Source organism: Conger conger, chromosome 6 (assembly GCF_963514075.1).
Source record: "Conger conger chromosome 6, fConCon1.1, whole genome shotgun sequence".
NCBI lineage: Eukaryota > Metazoa > Chordata > Actinopteri > Anguilliformes > Congridae > Conger > Conger conger.
The window spans coordinates 59120144-59135917 of NC_083765.1; the positions used below are offsets into that span (position 1 = coordinate 59120144).

Consider the following 15774-nt stretch of genomic DNA (forward strand, 5'->3'; position numbering starts at 1 on the left):
ACGCACCTCCTCTTCCGCAAGAGGAGAGCCACGTAACTCATGGGATTTCGGTGACAGGGAGTTTCCAAAGAACTATAAACGTCAGACAGAGAGTGAATGTTAATTTTCCTTTCGAATTTGTATATCAGCTCACTCACAGATATAAATGAACAAGCTAATGAAGCTTTACGTTCGATGCAGTGCCCCAAGGTAAAAAAATAAATAAATCGACGGACCTCATAGTTTCATTTCAGAAAGGCGTGCCAAATTTGGAAAACGTGACTGGGTCCTTGGCACAGACCGACCTACCCCCCCAGGTTGAAACAAAGTTTTATTTAATCGAGTAGGACATATCGATTAAAAACTGTTAATATAATTTTAAATGACACCCATAACAAGGCTGGAGGCGTCAGGAGATTGTGACTGAAGCTTGTGTGTCACTTTGTAAATTAAGTCATTTACATTTTTCTCATTTGGCCTCGGATGAATGTAAACTAACGCTAAGAAGTATTTGATGAAACTCCCTGGGTAAATAAAAGGGACAGACACCACTTAGGTGTTGGCAGTATACCGACTCTGACATTGATGTTGCTACTGTTAGAGAGTGGGTGTACATAGGAATCATTTGCGGTCTATTTGTAGTCATGACATGAATTGTTTTTGTGTGCTTGAGCTTCTTAATGGCCTTTTGTACTTCACAATGATTTCTGAACATGGTATAAAACCTAAATACTGTTATTATGACAAAATCAATCCTGAATAACCGATAGACATGACTCAATCTGTACTTTAATCTAGACTCCCTACAGTAGGTGGCAGTAAATCCTTAGATTTGTCAGATAGTGCTCCTAGGCCAAATAATTGACCAAATATTGCTTCTGTTCAGTCATGGGAACATAGTGCCATTAAGGAGTTCTTTCAAGTGAGATGCTAAATTGAGGGTCACACTTTGGCCATCCAAGTTCTCCAGGAACTTGTCATACTGTGTAGGGGGATCCCAGATATCATTGCAAAATTCCCAAATTGGCTCAGTTGGTCTGGGATCATAGGATCAAATATGCTGTGGAACCTGTAGCCTAGTGGCTAAGGTAAATGACTGGGACCTGGAAGGTTGATGGTTCAAGCCGTGGTATAGCCACAATATGATATGCACAGCTGTTGGGCCCTTGAGCAAGGCCTTAACCCCGCATTGCTCCAGGGTCCAGCTTTGCACATCATATTGTGGCTATACCAGTAGCTAAACCTCTGCGAACAAATTATTATTAGATGCTACATGAACGCAATCCACAATTATGGTGAATAACATTAGCAACAATGTGAATGTATGGCTTCTAAACATTCTTCTTTCAAAGGAAGAAACAGAAACTGCAGTGTTAAAGCATCAAGACCAAATTCAGTCCAAATTAAGCCTTCTCTACATATTCAAACCGGACAGCTTCCTGATAGCCCACTACTATACGGTGCAAGCCTCAGTGATGTAAAGGTGTCACATCCAATGGACTTCAGCTATAGTGATAATGCTGAATTATTGCTGAGGATCTCATTATTACAGAGAATTCTCCAGCGCACAGCATACAGCTTTGTGGTGCAAGCACAGCCTTTTCATTCTTAGTTTCCTTGTCGACAACTTTGCCTTTGACGCGCCTTCCACTTTAATACATTGTGTACGGTCTTCCCACTGATCTCAAGTTTCATAAGCAGTGATCATATTAGCTGAAACCTAAAACAACAATATCAAAGGAAAAGGAAGTCCACAGATATTATAAAGAAAACAGAAAGCAGTTGTTCAGCCGATGTTTACAGCCAATCAGAAGCAGTCAATTCAAGAGAAATCTCCCCTGTAATTGTCCATATCACTTGAAGTAAATCAAATTAATACCTTTTGTGGCATAAAATGACACACTTAGTCTCAATGTAATCAACCAAATAGTTTTATTTTTGTTTTTACAATGATTAGCTTGGAGGTTACAGTAGTTTTCTGTATCCTGACATTTACAGTGAAATGAAGTAGAGGTATGATTTTGTGGCAAGACAATAACCCTACACATTTCCCATTTAATGCATTTCTTAACCCCTCTGATTTCACAAATTCAGCTTAACAGATTCTAACAAATCAATCCCGACCTCCAGATATTAGTAATTTTAGTGAATATGTAACTGAGTGAACTGTGGTTTCTTTAAAAAAAAAAAAAAAAAAATTAAAGAGAGTAAAATGTTAAGACAGCCTAACTGAATAAAATATTCCTTAACAGCTCCACTCCTTCCCCACACAAATTGGTAACATTGGGAACCAGAGTTTCTGCCCAGTGTGATTACAACATTCTCACATTTCCCCCAACATCAACAAATAGCTTTTTTACTTTGTTGAGGAAATCGGTGCAGCATTAACCTACTTCAGCTCTTTTAAATCTACCATAATTTCAAAAAACCTCTCTCACCAGCATCTACATGCATTGGCAAGTTTCTCATTGAAGTAAGTATACTCATTACTAAACATGTTAGCCAAACCCCCCCCCCCCCAAAAAAAAAAAACACACTGAGCACCCTTTTGTAAAAATATATACAGAAACACGCATACTTCTGTGCACAAGTAAATGAGAGATGAAAGAAATAATTAAATAGAAGTTGTGTATTTTCAATTGAGCAATCTGATTTGTAAATAAATATTCATTTGAGTGAATGTGTGACCAGATCCCTGCAATTTCACTGGTACTAAGGTTTGAGTGATGACAGTGTAGTAAAGGTCAGGTTTCGAGGAAAAGAAAGGTGCTGTAGGTCACAGGAGTTGATCTTGGTAGTCTACAGACTCATCCACCACCTGAAAGTGTTGACTGAGAGCAGTGTGCCAACATGACTTGCATCCTCCGAAAGGCACTGTACAGGTAATGTGTCTCACAAAGACAGAATCAGCCCAGGGGTGAAATCCACCCCTTCAAGCCATGTCACTCATCCACACCTTCCTGTTCTTGTTGTGCATTTCATGTTTATTACATTTGTTCAGAGATTTGGGACCTTCCGTTCTTCAACATGGGTAACACAGTGTCGAGGTTGGCAGGACTGATGGCACCGTCACTTGGCAGAGCTTCAGCGTTGCTGGCTACAGCCCCGGTTGTTCGGCAGTGGGAGGTGGGGGCGGCTCATCAGGACCCAATGACCTGGACATAATTAGCGGGGTAGAGTCCAACCTGTCCATTATCCAGCTGCCCTTTACACCAGCCCTGCTCATCCTCTTCGCCGAACTTCATTAGCTCTTCTCCTGGTGGGGAAAGAGGGCAGCAGGTTCAAGTTTCCACCGAGACGCACTCATCCAAGAGCTTCAGTGCTGGGTGTTTACCATTTCCAGTCAAAACATTTTCGTTCAGAGAAATGTATTTTTTTCTCTTTTTTTCTACAGAATATTCGGTAACACTTTACTTGAATCCCTCGCCATAAGGCTGACAACACTGCCATACACATGTCTGTTGATGCCAAATAATATAATATAAAACATACTTTTATTGGTAAATGTTGTGACCGGTGTTACAGTCATAAAAGTATGACTGTTTTATGTTATTTGACATAACCTGACATCATCTGTTATGCAATCTTGTTACAGCTGTTATGTCATATTCAAGTACAGTGTTACCAAATACTCTTAAATCATGCAATTAGCAATAAATGTAATAAGACAAATGTTATTCCTATAAAAAATGTGATATAATTTAAAAACTTTACATGTACAACATGGCAGTGTATGAAATGTGTACTGTATGTAATAGTATGCCAATATGTAAATAAATGTATCCCCAACATTCAATTCCACTGTCTAATACAACTTGTACTTACCTCAAAAACATACTTATGTTAAAATCATCAATAATAAATCTTAATCCAGAAAGATTCAAAATACCCTAGCACTTTCTCCATTTACAATTCCATTTAAAAAGTTGGCATACTGTGTAGGGGGCACACAAAAGTGGGCTGGGGCAAGAATTATACGATTGCAGACGGGTCAAAAAGGCCACAAAAGTTGTTGGTGAAAAGAATTGTTCAGCCAGTTGTTTAAAAAAAAGCAACCATACCAAAAATGGCATGCAAATCACAAAGGAATGAATTACTGTTATTTATTGCAGCCTTTTCAAATCATGTGAAAATTAGGTTTTGAGCAAATTAAAACAAGTATTTTATATATCCCTTGGATTCACACCACCTCTTAAGTGTTCACATCAATTCATATGTTTTTCAAATTATGAATGATGTAATACTCAGATTTTTATGCTAAAAGCATCCATGAAATGTTACAAACCACTTTCACTTATGCAACTTTCAGAAATTGATCTTTAGATGGAACTGAATTAAATGGAAGACATTAATGTAGCACAAGAATGCTTTAGGCCATGGAGAATGTCTTTAGAAAAATTAAAGATGGCCAAGAATCCAATCATTTCCAAGCAATCTTTTCAAAACCATGCCACATGCCGACTGCACAATAAGTCACAAGGAAACCTTGGTCTAAGGGCACTTTGAGTTGCTCTCTATAAAAATGTAACCCAGGCAGAGGATGAAACATACCAAAGATTCGATCAACCATGTAAGGGTTGTTAGTTAGATGCGTGCTTTGGTATGTTCCCACTAAACGCTAGTCCTGGGCTTCAGTCTAAATGAAACTAAAATGCCAAAAGTTGCTAAAGTTCCAGTAGATGCCCATGTTACATTACACTTTTCAGACAGCAACTCAATGTGTTCTTTGAAGTTCAGGGTTCCTCATTGCGAGCTGCATTTCTGCTTACGGAACACCTGGGAAGGCACTGTCGAGGCCAGTTCGATTCGTCGGGTCTCACAGCGGTTACCATGCCGACTTGTGTCTGATTGCCATTAATACGCGTTAGTAAGGATTAATACCTGCTTTAAAGCTCAGCTCATCAGCTTCTTGCCCCGTGTAATCATACAATGCTTTTACTCGCACTCCTGCTACCTTCTCGTGCTCATCCACCCCGTTTGCATCAATTATTTTTTTGGGGCTTTCTTCATCCGACCAGTCCGAGGAGTAGTCCTTGCCATCTCTATTACCAGGGAGAGAGAGACCAGAAACATCAATGACAAACTCATACTCAGGCAGGTCACGTCTTAATAGTTTCCACCGCAAGTAATTTAGCAATTTTGCATCAGATTTTTTCACATAACAAAATCGGAAAGAAACCTTCCAGACAGGCTTGATGTGCTCATTATGTAGCTCTCTGAAAGTGGAAAGGCCTCTAATCTGTAGTCTTTGCAACAAGGCGAATGCGCAATAATAATTTGAATAATGTTGCCCTTGACGTGAGTGGAAGCACTCTCGAGGGCCTGCTCTACAGATGGCCCGGGGCTGATGAGCCAAGGCCAAACATCTGGACACTGTGTGACAGTTGTAACTTGGCTTGTCAAGTCATCTGGCCGTTGTCCATGAATCTCGTGAACCTGGTAATTTTATTGTAAGCAGATGCTATCGGATGAAGTCGCACACAGCTTTGACGTTCCAAAATTAGAGGCACCTGTAAGTACACACACTGAGCCTCAGTGAGGTAGTCTGCATGCTTATAATATTATTGATACTGTAACTATGCAATATTTTAGCATAAATGATGGCAACATAAATTGATCAATGAAGAGAAAGGCATAAAGGCATAGTTTCAGAGACACAGACAGTTTTTTTGTTTTTTTTAACAGAGAATCTCCATTGAAAATTGAATTTAGTCTAGGACTAGGTTTAATCTGTATCTGTGAAACTGGCTCAGAGAGACAGAAAATTGGGAACCCACAAGTTGGGGGGATACACAATAATCAGTCCACAAACCAGTACAGGCTGATTAATGGAGGAATGGACAAACTGTTGACCAACAATATGAGAGAGAGAAAGAACTTTATGGAGGTGACACCATTCAAAGTGCTTTGCATTGGCAATCAAGAGGACAATTCAATTAATTTGAAAAGCATTTTAGCATTAATTACAAAAAAAACTTTATAATGGTACATATTCCTGAAAAATATATGGCATTATTGAATCCAAATTTAACAAAGAAAGGAATTGTACATCCTTAAGTTGACGATAAGCCCAAGACAGCTTTTCAGGTAAACTGAATTGCCTCTCTGCTTCTGGGCAGAGGTGGAAACTCCAGGTTCAGAGAGTAAAAGTCCTCCCCGGTATTTGCCGTTTAGCACAATTCTTCAGTCAGGAGGTAGAACCGATTAGGGAAATTAGCTGGCTGACTGCACAGGTCAAAGAAACACATGGCAGCCGCAGGACTGACTTTCTGACCCCTGGACTTTCCACCTCCGTTTCTGGGAGGGCAGAAGCTTATGCCAGTTTATCTCCACAGCCTTAATTTGTGCAATTTCTTATCCCCCATTAGACACACACACACACACACTAATAATCACACAAGATTTTATTCTAAACACAGATGTTCATTTGTTCAACCGATTTGAAAGACAAAAAGCCCCAGCAGCCCTTGAAGTGCCTCCTGGGGAAAGATTTCAGTCCCAGGGGAGGCGAACAGTACACAGTGTGGGTGTTTACTGACTTGTCAGTGGACAGGTCACAATTGTCCTCATAGAGCGCACTGTCCCTATGTGACCTGTGGGGTTTAAGAGGAGTTAGTTCAGCTGGATGTCCTGTGCGATGGAGGGAGAGATAAGAGAAGCCCTCCAGGAAGGCGCCTCGGCCTCACAGGGCAGGGCAAGGGACCCAGCCCAGGCCCAGCTGTGTTTCTGCATTAATTAAGGCCTGCTGCTCATAAAATCAGGAAGTAAGCTCCTGAGGGCTCCACGGTTACCCAGGAAAAGAAAACAAATTGCAGCTGTTGACACAGCCAGTAGGAAGAGAGAGGAGTCGGTGATGCCATGCTGTAAACAGCTTCAAGATATTTTGGGGTTTTTTTTGCTTACTGCGCCCGCCTGCCGTGAGTACACAAAGTAGCCTTGTAGGCTAAACTGTAATTTGCGCCAGACAAAACTGTAATTTGTTTGGCTGAACATCGTTCTAAATTATATGTACATTAAAATGCATACAGCACTTTTCTTTCCTCAAAAGACACAGAATTACCCTTTAGGTCTCATGTAGCCCAATTCAAAGATAATCATAAAAAATATTCTTCTCTTAAAGAACTATTTTCCCCATAGGGATAGAATACTGTGTAATACAAAAAGTTGGCCTCACATCCTTCCATCCTCCTTCAAGCATGGTGCACACTGAATAATCACTAAAAACAATTAAACAAATAAATCATTGCCATGCAGAACATGAATTAGCCCACGCTAGCAGTATATGGACTAACGAAACCCTCCCTGCTCATTACAGTTACCGAAGAAACCATCTGTGCTCTAATAGAGAAGGGCATTCTGGGATGCTGGCAGAAACGTGACGCTTTATTTGACGCCCTTTCGCCCGTATACTCAGTGTGCTCGCATGTTCGCATTCGGGGTGTGAATAATGGGTCTAATGGAAAATCTCAGCCGCTGAGACATTTGTTTGCCAGCTCTCTCCCAAGGAGGTGGATCCACAAAATAATTATGCAGCAAAGGCCTTCTAGGCAGGCAGGCAGGGCTCATGGCACACATCTTCTGTCAGTGGGGAGTTGGACAAAATCCATTAAAATGACGCTGCAGCTGCTTGGGGAACACACTCCTGTGTTCTGCACTCACAAGTTTGAGTTACGCCTCATAAAGACTGTGGAAATTGCAAGAATTGCTAAAAGCAGAATGATTCCTCTAGTCTCGATGATTCTGGTAGTCCGATTTCTCTCCTTTTTTGTTTTATTTTCAACAAAATAAAGACATCTGACGTGCTCTTACTGAGGAGATGAGCATCATAAGAAGGTTATCATGGACGAAGTTCAAACAATACATGTAGGGCCAGTTTCACAGACACAGATTAACCCTAGAACAGTGGTCCTCACTCCTGGTCCTGGAAAGCCGCAGGGTGTGCTGGTTTCTGTTGTTACTCAACACTTAATTGATCAATTAAAACAGGTAATTACAGTTAACTCACCTCACCAGGTTTCTTGGGTTTGAACAGTTTGCTGATGAGGTAAAAACAAAAACCAGCACACCCTGCGGCTCTCCAGAACCAGGAGTGAGGACCATTGCCCTAGACTAAATAAATGTTTTAACACAACCTAGTCTAGGACTAAGATTAATCTGTGTTTGTGAAACCGGCACATAATAATCAAAACAGATAGACTACATAAGACGAGTTAAATTTAAAACAATGCGCATAACTACAGCAGGCAGAGGGTGTGGTCTATAAGGTCACCTGATGGTCTCCTGGGGGGTCTGTGGAAGGTCCTCTCCAGCCGAGACGATGTTGGTCAGAGTCACAACGTCGTCAGAGCGACTGTTCCTGGCCTTGCGAGAAATGGAGCAGGCCGATTCCGGGGACCATTCCTACAGACCACAGACACAACGCTCAGTCTAACGCATGACCTCTACCGTCTTGTGCAATTGTTTTGTGAGGTTACTGCAGTAGCAGCTCAAAGCTTCAAACGCTGATGTGGACTGAATGGGCCAGTTTTGCGGACAAAATGTTGAGCCTAGTCCAGGAGAAAATTCTATTTTGAATGGAGACCCTTCATGTAAAACTAAATTTAGTCCAGGACTAGATCTAATCTTTGTCCATGAAACTGGCCCATTATCCTCCTCTGAAAGACTACACTGACAAATAAATGATAAATAAGTACTCCCATGTAACTCCAGTGTGGGCCAGGCTTGAGGAAGACCCAGAGGATATTTAATGGAACCATATATTTCCAGTTATCAGTTTTAAAAAGTTTAATTTGGTCTCTTGATAATTGTCCTTACAATCACACATGCACGTCTGTGAGAGAAACTACAATTACAAAGCAAGACTAATAACAGAGGGCAAGACCGTAGTTACAGTGCAATGCTGGGCTGCTTCTGGGCCAAGACAAAGGATCCTCTGTTCCCTCAACACAATGGGAATACCGACGGGAGCAAAAGGCGGAAAGAGACGAGAGAAAAAAAATGGTCTGACCTCGCAGTGTCATTTACCTGCTGCTGCGTCTCCTGAAAGCTGATGCTAACGTTCTGCACAAAAATAACACCGGTGAATGGCACAGACCTGCCAACACCCTGCGTCAGCAGCAGGAAATATGCACTCACCGAGTGTAGCATGTCATGCCATTTCAGATTACGCAAACAGGTTTTTTGTTTCCTTGATAAAACTAGGTTGCGTGATTGCAAACTCAACACGGCTCCAAGGCGACCAGCCTCGCGATATTGATGGCAGCGCTGATCGTGGGGGGTTTGAGGCCTGCTGCTTGGCTTTAGGACCGAAGAGAACCACAGCATTCCTGAACCCACATGGTCCTCTGTTCACACAATGGACCATTCACGGTCCACGGCCTGGAATCCACCAACACGACAGCTACAGGCTCTGAACTAAACCATCTCATGGGAAAGTCCTGATTTATCACTGATGTTTTAGGCCTACAGGCAGAATACTTATTCACAGGAAGACCGTTTAGCCACCAGCGGTGCTACGAGTAACATGTGATTTCACTCCTTTTCCTGGAATCTTCAAACACAGTATTTGAGCAGTAGTTAATTCTCACACCAGCCATTTTATCTTTACCTCAAACTGTGGCCAATTCATATTCATGCCTGGGCCATGCGTGTTCCTCCACCATCGCAGGTCTTCGGTGTCATTCGCAGCTGCGATGGTCTGGTTCAGGTCTCTAAACAGCACTCGGAAACTGCAGGGATTTATATATCTGTTAATACCTCCTTCAATGTGAAACAGACAAACCTGTATAGCACTTATTCACATTCTGTGAATCTTATTTATATTCATTTCCAATTACCAAAATTGAATTTTTATTACAAGTACATAATCATTATAGTACTGTTGAATAGTGCATTATTCCCCATATTTCAATTATAGAATTTCAGCTTAACAGAATAGCTCACATTTACATAGGGGTTGGTAATATGGGAGAAAAGAAACCTGCCAACTAGTTCAAATAGCCAAACCTTTTCAAAACACATGAAAAAACAAAAAGGAGGGTCGAGAAAGCCTTCTACCGATTTCAATGTTGACTCTAGAGGTTACTGATGTGGCATAGTTAATAGTAAATGGAAAAAGTTCATCATTGACTCCTTAAGCACACAGAAACTTGGTTAAATGCAAACTGAGCTGGAACCTTGAGTCTATAAACAGGGTACAGTATGTTGGTGAAGCACAGCAAAACCATGCTCCATTTCTTCTTAGTACAAAACATTTTTTTAAAATGTAGGCCAATCGTATCTCTAACAAAAAGCCGGGATTTCTCCAGCTTAAGAGACTTGTGCAGGAAATTAATAACTTAATAACCAGGTCGACTTGCACTTTAAGGCATTTTTTTCCTCCATCAATGCTTTTTCATTCAACAACTTCTTGTCCACAGCCAACACAACTTCAGCCCTCAAGGGTAGAAACAAAAATGTTTTTATTTCTATTCTGTACGGATCCTATACTTATTACATAGGCATTATAGAAATGTTAGAATTCCAACAAAAATTTGGGAATGATTTGTTGTGCGAAATGGTGAAATCAATAAGGAATTGAAAATGTCATCTAGAATGCATAGCACATTAGAGGAGAGCAGTGTGAACAAGGTGGGCACTATATAACCACCCAGCACTGTAGCAGGATGAGCTGCCCAGTCACCCCACTGCCCACAAAGCCAGCAGACGCCCCCCCCTGTGGCCAGGCAGGCGGTGGGGTCCTCACCTGTCACTGCTAGAGAGGTCCAGGTGCTTGTGGATGTCCATCATGACCTCCTTGAAGAAGCAGAGGCGCTTCTTCTCCGCCTCCTGTGTGATCTCGAAAACCTGCTCCATGTCCTCCATGTAGCGTGGGTTACAGCGGTTCAGCTCCTCCAGGGCCTTCTCATAGCGCTCCTTCGCCTGCAAGACAGTCATGCCAGTTAGGTCTTCAACTGACCAGGGAACCGTAACACCTTAAAATTCACCTTTCTGCTCTGCAGCGTGATGAAATACACCATAGAGAATACTCCAAGCACAAATTTCAAAGCTGTTTTTTTATGGCTGTTGTTATTAGAACAATGTAAGTGAATTTCTGATGATTTATAGCCTGGACAGAAGATATTTTCACTTGTTCAGATTTATTTTGCAGTGTAGCAACACTACTGCATATATTTAGCCAGCGTGTCCTTTCCCATAGCTTGTGTTAATCATTATCAAAGGGGTTCAAGCTCTAGTGGCTGTTTGGGGGAAAATAATCACTGTATAGCAGCAATAGATTCACTTTAAAGTTTTGTGACAGCAATGTCATAGTGGGTCAGTAAAAGTAAAAAATAAATTTTGTAGTGCATTTGCCATACATATAATGAAGTGGGTAGTACTTTACAAGACCCAAAATAACAAATAAAATCACACAAATAATTTTCGCATTTTGAAGACAATCATTTTCACAGGAAGTCCCTTCCCACTTACAGACACGCAACACCTCCCAACGCACTGCAGCACAGACACCTGGCAAGCCTTGGCCTGCCCCAGCCGAGGCCTGGAGTACTCAGGTATGCACCGCTCCACCCAGCCTGCTCTTATGACAGCAAACGCACAGAGCAGCCAGCCTTATCTCCGCTATTCAAACTTCAAAATTAAAATCTCCCAGGCAGGTATGCTCTCACTCGGTCAACAAGCCGAAGCAGTGCGTCAGGTGACCGTGCCACGTGTTCACACGGAACACTCCAGAACAGTGTGAGGGAACGGCGCGTAGATGCCCAATGTATTTTCTGAAGGGCTTCAAGATTTAATCTAAACTCGATATAAAAATAAAATAAGGTATTACATGCTTATGCAGTGTCATGTACATCTTGCAGGATGCCGATAAAAGCAAAAAGATGCAATAAAATGTCATCTTGAATACTGCCCAGTTTTGCAGATCAAGGAAGGAGGATCAGTGTCACAGGACATTGGTAATTAGAGACGGATATCAGTTAGATTTAGTTGCCAGTACCAATGTTAAAACGATACTTCAGTGCCTGAACCAACACCTTCTCCTTTACAAAGTACATTATTCAATTTCATTGATTTCATTTAAACATTTTAACTTTATGCTTATATAATTTATAACCATTTTGACAAAAGTTTGTTAGAAGTACCTGCTCTCACTGAGTCGACAGTGAGAACAACATCTGGATTATGATTGGGTCTGGTACAGTAGGTATGGGACCAGGTTTCAGTACCCAACCCCATGTGTAATGGAGGACAGTCATGTTGAAATTGTCACTGAGCTGGTAGTGTCCTGCCCACCTTCTCTGCCTCCTGGTTGCACTTCTCCACTCGGTCCTGCAGCTTCCGCACCTCCTCCTGGGACTTGGAGGCGTCAGCCTTAGCCAGGGTCTCCCGGGTAACGGCGGTCTTTTCGTCCTTGCGTGCCTGATGGTAGCTCTTCTTGGTCGACTCCACCTAGGGGATGGAGGACAGACGGTCAAGATATCGATGTAGAAGTTGCAGTCTCTTACAGCTGGAGTTCCCTAACCTTTTCAGCTTCTGGGCCCCTGAAATTATCTCCCCACCCCCCATGGCTGAGGACCCTTTTTCATAAAGTCATGAACCTTTGGAATGTGTAAACATTCGCTGCAGGCTGCAATGCTCTGTACTAAGAGCACACGCTCTAGGATACGGGAAGAATGCCTAAGCTATGAGATACAACCTTAATGTTGAATTACAATGATTAAATAATTACTAATATGCGTTTAATGTGTGACTAAGTTGTAAGTCTAAGTGTAATTTGTGAAATACCGAAATGGAAACAAAACATGAACTAAACAGTTATCATAGGCAAGAAAGGGGGGAAATGGAGAGCAAATCTTAATGTAGGACATTAACAGAAGAAGCCTGTTTAAATGAAGTTAACTTAAGTGCACTTTTGTGTTACATTTTTATAATTATATAATTTCTCATTTGTTATTTTGCTGTAATAACTTACAGTTGATTAGACCAAGCAGGAGACAATCCCACCTGGAGCAATGCGGGAAAGGGCCTTGCTCAAGGGCCCAAAAGCTGTGCGGATCTTATCATAGCTACACCAGTTGAACCACCAACATTCCAGGTCCCAGCCACGAGGCTACAAGCTGTTTTGGCTCAATCCTATTTAGTTACATATTAAAAATGGCGACATAAGTAAATAAAGCAGAGGGCACAGTTCAAGTGTTTTCGCGCGGCGTGAATTCCAGCAACCTGACACGTGCGCGCGTTCGAAGACTCACGTCCTTCAGCTTCCTGGTCCAGGGCTTCTGCGCCTTGCGGAAGCCGTCCTCCGCCTCCTTGGTCTCCTTCAGACCGCCCATCATCTGCTTGTGGAAGGCCTCCTTCTGCCAGCTCTTCACCTTCTCGCTGTCCTCCACGGCCAGGTGCTCCTTCAGCTCCAGGTGGATCTCGCTCAGCCTGTCGGCTGCGTTCATGAAGGCGTGCCAGGCCTTCTCCAGCGTGCCGTACTGCGGACCTGGGAGCAGGGGGGCCGTAAAGGGCTAGGATGAGTGAAAGGGGCCCTCAAACAATCCCAGAACATCAGATGTTCAGGGGGATCATGATCTCTGGTGGCACCCCTGCCTCCAACTCTCAGATCCTCTCACGCATTACGACATATAACAATAATTATAATATTAGCCAAGCATTTAGCAACTTTAAAGGTCCCACATTGTGGAAAACAGCATTTCCCTTGCAATGTGGATTATAAAGTTGAGTTGTAGGTGAGGAAACTGCATTTAAATGAGCCGTTTGGACTTTATGATGTCAGAACTATACACTGATTTGCATATGACCACCTTCAGCACAGCCTCCCAACACAAACACAAACATCTTCTTATGGATATCATGACCTAAAATGACACTGGAAAGGTGTACAATATGGGATCTCTAAGAGTCTCAAAGCGCTTTACAGTGAAGGAGATAACCTCAGCTCAACCATCAATGTGTGCGTCAATCTCCCCATAACAGTTTCTTTCAAACACCTTATTTTGGTTAATACACAAGAAAAGTTCAGAGTCTCATTCAGCATACTGTTCAATCATTTGACTACACTTTAGGAAGTAAAGAAAAGTGAGTCCTAAAAATGTTAAATTCTTGAAATGAATTCTATATATTTTTTGTATTGCTGGCCTTCTGTCTTTCTGGAAAAAGTCTGTATTATTGTTTTTATACCTGAGGGACACTATTTGTTATAGCAACATTATTTACTACAATTGCAGTAAAGTAGATATTCTGTAGGGTGGAAACCGCAACATGACATATCCAAACAGACATGGGCCCTTGTTTGTGTCACAATACCGGTAGCCCGAGAGGATAGTGACATACACACAACAAAATGCTTCCAGAGTGAAGCTGGCTGCTCATTTCATCTGCGGCTTCACGCAGTCGGCAGCCTATCACAAGACATACCTCACGGGAAGAAATTTGTCAGAGTCCTCCCCTCCACTACACTGAACGACGTAAGGTTAAACGGGAGAAACGTCGAGTTCCCAAACGTGTCGCAAGAGCCGGTAAACTATTAGCACATCCCGAAACAATTTGAATCCTGCGGTGGCGCCCGGCTCAGAGATAGAGCCCTATCTGAGAGTCATGACTCAGTGGAGGCGGCGGGGACATGTGAAAGGAGAGAGTGCCGTTTCGGTTATTCCCGGCGCTATTTTTAGGCGACGAGACGGAGCAGGACACACCGGACCTACCCTGACTCACGGTCTCACCTTTCTCCACCGTGCCCCTCCATTTTTTGGCCCACTCGGTGAGCTGCTGGGAATAGCTCTTCTCGATCTTGGCCCGCTCCTGGAAACAGCCGACCAGCTCGTTGCAGAGCTTGTAGCCATCGTCGATGCGCTTCACAGTCCTCTTGTAGTTCCCTGGCTAGGAAGAGAACGCCCATGTTAATTCATTTCAAGGTTGTACGTGCGATGAATACACAAAAGGCATTACAAAACGTATTACGTAACCAGGGAGGGGTAATAACATAGGGGTAGTAACACAAGACTCATAGATATTTAAACTGGGCATTGTAGTTTCGTTGTATTCAGAGAACAAAAATAACGGAAATCCAAATCAGTTAATATATAATGTAAATAAACTGGAACTTAAAATGCAGCTTTCGCATGAATGTGATTGTCTGGAAGTGTAAATCATAATGCATCACCGTGAACTGGCACTTATGTTGAATTGTGAGGTGAAGTAGCCACACGTTTGCCCCCTCTCACTCTCTTTACCTTTCCTTCCATCTCATACCCTACTCTTTTGCAGCATTTTCATTTTCCTGATTTTGAGAGTATGATTTTAATGCAACATACTGGTATCAATCCTTAGGAACCACCTACATATTTTTCATCGTTTCATTTCAATAAAACTGAATTGTTGGGGGAAGTGGAATATTCTAAAGAATGGTAAAGCAAGTTATTTCAGTAGCATGTTTTTAATGAGGGGCGGCCTGTAGCGTAGTGGTTAAGGTAAATGACTGGGACACACAAGGTCGGTGGTTCTAATCCCGGTGTAGCCACAATAAGATCCGCACAGCCATTGGGCCCTTGAGCAAGGCTCTTAACCCTGCATTGCTCCAGGGGAGGATGGTCTCCTGCTTAGTCTAATCAACAGTAAGTCTGCCAAATGTCAATAATGTAATTTAATGTAATGTAATGAAATGGGAAACCATTTGAGCCAAAATGAACCATTACGTCTCCTGTTACTAGGTCTGAAAGCAGTAGTAAGAATGATTGGACTTCATCAGTGTATGTCGGCATAAAACAAGCAGGAATCATCATGCTATGCCTT

At 42.2% G+C, this 15774-nt stretch overlaps 1 protein-coding gene across 5 annotated transcripts in view; it reads right to left on the reverse strand.

The window, feature by feature from the left end:
* Positions 1-2492: 2492 nt before the first annotated feature.
* pacsin3 (protein kinase C and casein kinase substrate in neurons 3) overlaps positions 2493-15774 on the reverse strand; it is a 28449-nt gene continuing 15167 nt past the window's right edge. For 4 of the 5 annotated variants that reach the window (XM_061244688.1, XM_061244690.1, XM_061244691.1 and 1 more), the window contains 8 exons: positions 14706-14862; positions 13230-13465; positions 12271-12426; positions 10724-10899; positions 9587-9707; positions 8249-8379; positions 4861-5021; positions 2493-3235 (listed from right to left, as the gene is read on the reverse strand). In XM_061244688.1, coding sequence (XP_061100672.1) covers positions 3120-3235; positions 4861-5021; positions 8249-8379; positions 9587-9707; positions 10724-10899; positions 12271-12426; positions 13230-13465; positions 14706-14862 — 1254 coding nt within the window. In that variant the 3' untranslated portion in view covers positions 2493-3119. The remainder of the gene's footprint in view (positions 3236-4860; positions 5022-8248; positions 8380-9586; positions 9708-10723; positions 10900-12270; positions 12427-13229; positions 13466-14705; positions 14863-15774) is intronic. The other variant, XM_061244692.1, reaches the window with a different exon arrangement.